This window comes from Penaeus vannamei, chromosome 23 (genome assembly GCF_042767895.1).
Source record: "Penaeus vannamei isolate JL-2024 chromosome 23, ASM4276789v1, whole genome shotgun sequence".
NCBI classification, from domain to species: domain Eukaryota; kingdom Metazoa; phylum Arthropoda; class Malacostraca; order Decapoda; family Penaeidae; genus Penaeus; species Penaeus vannamei.
The window spans coordinates 39,801,187-39,808,686 of NC_091571.1; the positions used below are offsets into that span (position 1 = coordinate 39,801,187).

General features: G+C 36.2%; 1 protein-coding gene across 2 annotated transcripts in view; it reads left to right on the forward strand.

The window, feature by feature from the left end:
- Window positions 1–7,500, forward strand: part of LOC138865909 (WD repeat-containing protein 43) — a 17,967-nt gene that overhangs the window by 1,644 nt on the left and 8,823 nt on the right. For both annotated transcript variants that reach the window (XM_070137388.1, XM_070137387.1), the window contains exons 2-7: window positions 4,517–4,690; window positions 4,822–5,066; window positions 5,188–5,424; window positions 6,060–6,215; window positions 6,477–6,645; window positions 7,014–7,157. In XM_070137388.1, coding sequence (XP_069993489.1) covers window positions 4,520–4,690; window positions 4,822–5,066; window positions 5,188–5,424; window positions 6,060–6,215; window positions 6,477–6,645; window positions 7,014–7,157 — 1,122 coding nt within the window. In that variant the 5' untranslated portion in view covers window positions 4,517–4,519. The remainder of the gene's footprint in view (window positions 1–4,516; window positions 4,691–4,821; window positions 5,067–5,187; window positions 5,425–6,059; window positions 6,216–6,476; window positions 6,646–7,013; window positions 7,158–7,500) is intronic.

Below are 7,500 nucleotides of genomic sequence, written 5' to 3' on the forward strand. Positions count from 1 at the left end.
CATCCCATTTTTATATCTGAGCCCATGAAGAGCTCCAAATGATGAAAAAGGTGATTAAAATTTAAGGAATCCCTATGGGACAAAGAAACAATGAAAGTTTCATGTTTCTGGATATAAAGGTATTTGGTTTATTATTTTACGGTATGAATGCAGCTCTGTCTTGCCATACATACTGTGGTGGAGAGAATGTGTCGTGGGGGATATTGGGGGGGCTTGCCCTCCATCAACCCCCCATCGGGCAGTGCAAGAATGGCACCCTAAGTCATGGCAATTTATATTGATATATTATGTTGGTTTATTGGTCAATACGTTTTTTGGGGGGTTGGAACGTGTGAATTCCCATAGAGCTTTGCAGAAATGTGGGTTGGGTTCCGGTAGAGTTTAATTTCTGGTGCGTCAGCCTGTAGAATTTCAAAGATGGGAGTTACATCTATAGAGTTTCATTGGCTGATTTTAAGCCCTTTTTGTGCTAGTTTTATGCATTTTTGATCGTTATTCTTCTTATTTAAGCTTGTTTTACCCCATAATTTCCCTGATATACTTCATGCCCTTCCCTGCTAACGGGACTATCAAATCGAGATCGTCGATGGAGAAATGGTACTCAATCTCCTGAACGATTCATTCGCAGAAGAAACAACACCGAAAGTCGATGAAATCATAGGATTTTATACAGAAAAACATAATTTTTTTTTTTTTTTTTTTTTACTTAGTCTCTGGGAGGATGCGTCGCTCTCTGTAACAATTACCGATGCGTCTAATCAGCACAAAATATGCTTAGAAGTGGCCAGTGAAAATTTATAGACGTACCCATCATCTTTGAATTTCTTCACTCAAAAATATATATACTACTAGTATTAATACTACTATAGGAATCCAACCCACCTTTCAGTAAAAGCAATGGGAATTCACACATTCTAAACCCGACAGCAGGGGAATGGTCATGATGCAATGACACCTGCTACTTGGTCTACAACAGCCATGGCTGTTGTTAAAAATGTGCTATGGAAAAGTGCAATATATGCACCATATTTCATTTCTTGTAATTGCAATAAAAAAAATGGAATAAATATGGGATGCATATTTTTATTAGGACAACACAAATTTGTTAAATAATAATTGAAAAAGATAGTTATTTTTTCGATTATAACAATCGGGACTTCCCAGTTTATATTTATCTCATCAGATTTATTCTCATGTGACGAGAATGAATCTGATGATCGTTTCCATACGAATCACAGCTGATGATTTTGATGTGTTAAGCTCCGATAGCAAGGATGGGCATGAAGTATATCAGGGAAATTACGGGGTAAAACAGGATTGAATAAAAATAGCAAACAGAAGTGCGTAAAACTAGCACCAAGAACGCTAAAAATTGGCTAATGAAACTCTACGGACTTGCTTGCCACCTTTGAAACTCTACGCATCGACACATCAAAATTCGAAAAAACATATACGGGCCAGTCCATCTTTTGGCAAAATCTACAGGATTTCACATCTTCCAAACCTAAAAAAAACATCCTGACCTATAATCCAACCTAACCTAACAATTTACGGTGCTGTGACTAGGCATATCCTAGAATCACATTAAAGTAAATTACCTGTGTAAAGTCTTAAAGGAGGAACTTGCATTTCAGATTATCATTATTGCTACAATATATAGTTAACAAAATATTACATTGTTATAATATATAAATAACAAATCTGTTACATTTTCCTCCTATGCAATTTTGTGTAAATCACTCCCCCCCCCCCCCTTTCTATGCCCCAGGGGGGAAAATACATCTATTCTGGATATTGCATGTGCCATTACTCAGTGTTATTTGATATGCAAATTATTAGTAGTAGTAGTAGTAGTAGTAGTAGTACTGTTATTATTATTGCTGTTATTATGGAGCTGCCCCGGACTCTGCCCGTCTGCCAGACAGAGTCCGGGGCAGTTCCGCCGATTTTGTAGCCGCCCGGAATCTTTTATTTTCGGCATCAAAATATACCGGCGTTCTCGAGAACGAAGTTCGTCAGTTATGATTGTATTTTCGTGATTTTTTAATATGTTACACATTCATATAAAGTGATAAACACCACCAAGTTTCATATCATTTGGATAATAAGTTATTCAAGAAAAACAAGTTTTTGAACAATCACAAAATCTTTAAAATCTCACTAATCCATTGAACAAACGTTGAAAAAAATACCACCTATACTCTAAAGCAATACTTAAAACTTGTAAAGCCAGAAATTTTAATTTCCTTTTAGTTTAGTGGGAATTTATTTTTTCTAAATGTTCAGTCTTGTGAACATAAAGATATAATATATGGACTTTTATTGCTAAAATGATTCCCCCCCCCCCCCTGCATCAATCTTGCTGCATTCTATGGCATTCACATGGTATTCTGAAGTGTAGCTGGTACATAGTCCCCCTCTTTTGCAAAGTACTAATGGTAATAACTGCACATGATTGTAGAAATACCGAATGTCACCACAGGCTTTGCAGTGTCTAACCTGACCACGTGAGGTATCTAAATGTATAAACAACTGCTGCAGCTGTGATTAAGAAGTATTTCTGATCATATTACATTCATTAACAACTATAATAACATCTACAATTAGTAGTGTCCCCTTACTGTGTTATATGGGCCAACGTCTGCGATATGGTGTTGTGGAGGTAGGAGGTGGCAGCCTTTCTCTCTGATTTTCTGGTGGAGTTTTGTCTCCCAGAGCCCCAGTCTTGACGATCAGTTGATGGGTAAACAGAGTTGCCAGCTAGCTACCAGAGAATGCCAAAATAAACTGAAAAAAACAATAAATTTGTCAAGTATATTTGCACAGACGGCGACAAAGTAAACATCGGAGCGGGAGGCCGGGGGGGGGGGGTGGAGTCAGAGATTTAGTTATAACTCTTTTACGTTTACATACTAAGCAAAAATATTACATCACAGGATTGTCAAAGCCCACAAGATTACAGGATTCTTCTTTTTATTATTATTATTATTTTCATGATGGTCCCCTTAAGGAGGATAGAAGCATTCATGCTATCTCCTAGATGAATTCAGCTTTTAACTTTTTAATCACTTCTGGCTGTGAGGGTGGAACCCTCATAGATACTAGTCAGTTCCTGTATTCCTAGTCATGTACCCATGTTTTCTATATATCAGGTGATCAAAATATGTTAGCATCAAAAGGTTAAAAAGCAGTATTGCATTCATCAGGAAAATAACACACAGGCAAGAGAACAGTTGTTATAAAGAGGATGTGCTGCATGATTTCAACTTGAATTTCTTTATGGCATTGTCCATGTTGAATTTGCAGTTCAAATGGTGCTTACATGTTTCCCAGTCCTAACCTGATCAACATTGTGAACACCCACTAAACTGTGAAGATTTCTCTTGTTATAATAGAGGTTTACAATCTAGTGGGAGTGATTGCTTTATTATAGAGGAGCACAGCACACTAAAAATAAGCACTTAGATATAATCTCTGGTGTAATGGTGTGAAGGAACATGCAGGTGCAGTAGCAAGGCCAAGCACTGACCCCTGTGGGGCAAGGCTGAAGGTGTTACCACAACAGCAGGTGGACCCATTCTGAAAGGGCTTCCCTTGACAGGGTATAAAGTCTGATCTCTTGTCAATAGGAGGCACTTAGGTGGATGGAAACTTAGAACATGACTAGTAACTACATGGCTACCTAAGAGTTTGGGCTAGAATATTGATAAACATGAGGCCCACTTCGGCTACATGCCATGCTGATGTGTTGGATGTTAAATGGGTATTATAAATCACCCAGTTCCTGCTTTCTTCATGCACCATATCCATTCTTCACTTTCTAATATTTCTAATCCCCACCCCACCCCACTCCTACTTGTGCCATTTACTCTGTGTGTGTGTGTGTGTGTGTGTTTGTGTGTGTGTGTGTGTGTGTGTGTGTGTGTGTGTGTGTGTGTGTGTGTGTGTGTTTGTGTGTGTGGAGAGGGAGAGGGGGAGGGGGAGGGGGAGGGGGAGAGAGAGAGAGATGAGTGAGTGAGTGAGTGAGTGTATTTGTAGACAAAGAGGACAGACGCTATTTGTCTTAGGAGCTGATTTTTTCTTTCGCTTCTCCTCCTTCTTTTCCTCCTCCTCCTCCTCCTCCTCCTCTTTCTCCTCTGATTTCCAATATAAAAAATATGAACTCCATCTCCATAACTGTACTGAATATTTTTGCATAGCGATTCCACATCTAATAAGAATATGTATTTTTAATTAGACTTGCATGGCATTTGAGTAAATCCTCTTTTTCTGTAAAAGGATAAGAAAGAAAGAGAAAAAAGTTCCAGCAGTTCAGTTATATGCAGATATGTGCTTTTTTATCTTTCTCTATGGTTCCTATTGTTTGATGTTATTTGCAGGAAACTATTATTGCTCTTGCTACTGCTTTCATTAGTGATTCAGAGAAGTATGCAATTGAGTATAAAAGATATTCAGGAAAGTGTAAATTTTTATTGATTGATTGAATTATATGTCACATTTTATCTCTAACCAACAGGGCATGGCAAGAGATAAACTAGTGTGCTTCTCACCTACGGGTGAGAAGCTGGCACACAGTGGGCTAGATGGCATATTAAGAATCTGGAACACTGTATCTGGAGTCCTAGAGCATGAGTACCAACCAGCTGAACACCTCACAGCAACAACCTCTTGCATCAGATATTCACCTCATGTATGAAGTATTTTTTAGTTATTTATTTGTTTATATAAGTTCAATGAAATTTGAAACAAATTTGGTGGTACATAATATTTCTCTGCATAAATGCCATACCATTTTTGTCTTAAGGAGACTTTTTTTTTCAGACACCCAAAAACAATAAAGGCCAGAAAAATGACGATACCAACAAAAATAGTTTAATAGCAATGGGAACATTAGCAGGAACAATTATACTCTATAGTCCTGAGAAAAGGGAAGTTATAGCCACACTTGAGCATGGTTCTCCAAATGCTGTTTTAGATATAGCATGGGGAGGCCCAAGAAGACTTTTTTCAATTGGTGATGATAACATCGTGGTCGAGTGGGACATCGTCACGGGAAAGAAAATTTTGTAAGTCGTGAATGTGAAAAATTTCTAGCAGTGTACTTCACTATAGCTTCACATGAAAGTGATCAAAATATGCAAGTAATGAATAAGTGGGTATTGATTATGAAATGGCATTGTTTTACAGGTCCTCACCAGTAAGTGGAGGAACTTCACTCTGCTACATTGACAAAAAGACATTAGTTGTTGGTCATAGAAGCATAGAAGTTGTATCTTTGTTGAAAAATGAAAGCAGGGTTAAAGTCAAGAGAAAATTTACAGGCCACATGTCCCTGATTACGCAGCTTCTCTCTATTTGTCCAGAAGAAGGTTCACCCAGATACTTCCTTTCCTCCTCAGAAGATGACAGATATTTCTATGCTTGGTAAGTTGCCTGACAGTTGTGCTAGAATGGTAATATATATTACACTGACTTTTACAAGTAAAACTTGGAATAGGAATGTCTGGGGGGTTTTAGACTTTGCAAAGAATTGCAAGGAATATCAAGCATTATTCAGAATTATTGTTCTATATTGGAACTTCAGGTTGTTTGAATGATATATTTTTGATTTAGGGAATTGTCAATAAGTTAAGCGTGATTTTAAAAATCAGATAAAAATGTAGCTGATGTTATGGAATAATATGTGAATTTTATCTTTTGAAGTAAATATAATAATGCATATCCTCTCTTTTTTTTCTCTCTTTTTTATGTAATAAAAATGTTAGATAGTATTTCTTAATTATCACCAACCTTTATCCTTGTAATCCTTTACTGGAGCAGAATGAAAAGATGCAAATAGTAGATGATCTCTCTTTTTTCTATCTCACATATTTTTGTGGTATTCATTAGTTGTGTACAAAGTAGTAGGGCTAATCAAATATTGAGATTAAAGTAATATTGCTCATATTGTATTTTTCATATTTTTACTTTACTAGAAACTATTTCTAGAATAAGCAAATAGGAGGAACCATTCACATCCTTTTATGTTTACACAGGAAATTTGTGTCTTTTTTTCTCAGGGATTTACAAAAGGAGGACGCTGAGCCAGTTGGAAGTTTTATGGTAAATGAAACCATTTTGTCAGTAGCAGCAGGAGAAATGAAAGAAAGTACCGTATTAATGGCAGCTGTCACCAGCAGAGGTGTCCTTGTTCTCTTCAGACAGCACTTAAATGGGTAACTATTTCATTAACATGTTTTGAATGGCCAATTAGATTTCTTGACTTTTTTCATATTCTGTGACATGACTTTGATTTATAAAAGGAAACAGGTTTTTCTTCTTCATACTTTACACAAGTGTAGAATTGTGTTCTCCCTTAATAATTTTCAGTAGTCTCTGTAACCATAAGTCAGTGTACCCCAGACTTGAGCATTTCAGCTTGTGTAAGTCTTGTGAATATGTTGGCAATATTTGTAAAGTATCTTGTTCTTTTTCAGAAATGTAAAGAGGCAAGCTGTTAAATCAATAGGAAAGTTGAAAATATCTGCAAAATCCAAAAGCAAGCCATCACCCATACCCATTGTGTCAGCCTTTTTTTGTAATGACAGTACATCTCATATTACCATTGCATATGGCAGTTCATCAGTCCTGAAGTTTGAGAAATTAGTAAGTAGTTATTTATTTCTCTTTGTATGCTAAGTCTGAACTAAGTTTAACAGTTTTCAAAGTTGAAGCCAAATCAATGTATTCTGTGAAATGTATTCTAGACCTTTCAACCATGAAAAGAAAAATAAGGTAAAAATATGTGCAATGAAATATAAAACATATTTAAAGTTCATTATTCTTACTGCAATAGTTGGACTCTCAACTACTTGCTTGACTGAAAGAGAGGGGAAAAACTTTTCCTTTTTTATTTCTTCAATAGTTGACCTTTTGAGAACTAATGGGAAATGTGTCTTCTGTTAATGTTTTATGTGTACTTATTCAAGTGTTTTACCAGTATTGCATGATAATGGTATTTCTGTTTATTTCAGAGTGTAGAAGAAATATTGGCCCAAAAAGAAATTGTAAGAAAAGATCCTAACGAAACATCTGTCACAGAAACCTCTTTAATCAAAACAGTGACACCTAAGGTTACAAAAAGAGCTACCATAGTCAGCCATTATACATCACTATCAGTAAGTAACAGTTGTGGCAAATGCATTCAATTGTATTTATGCATAGGCTAATTGACTTAGATTGGTGCATTCTCTCTTGCTACTCCCCTTACAGATTCTTTATTTCAGCCCTTTAACCCTAACTTTAAATCCCTGATTACATATTAGATTTCTATATATATGTAGAGCAGGACTCCATGACCTACACAGCTGTTGAACCAACATAAGTTGGTATACCTTCAGGTTAAGGGGGTTTGCTATCTGCTTTATAGAACTTGGTCACTGCTAAAGAAAATAGATTTAAGTGATATTGTTTTAATATGATTAATGATATGTTGATATTAGTGTTGATGATATACCAATA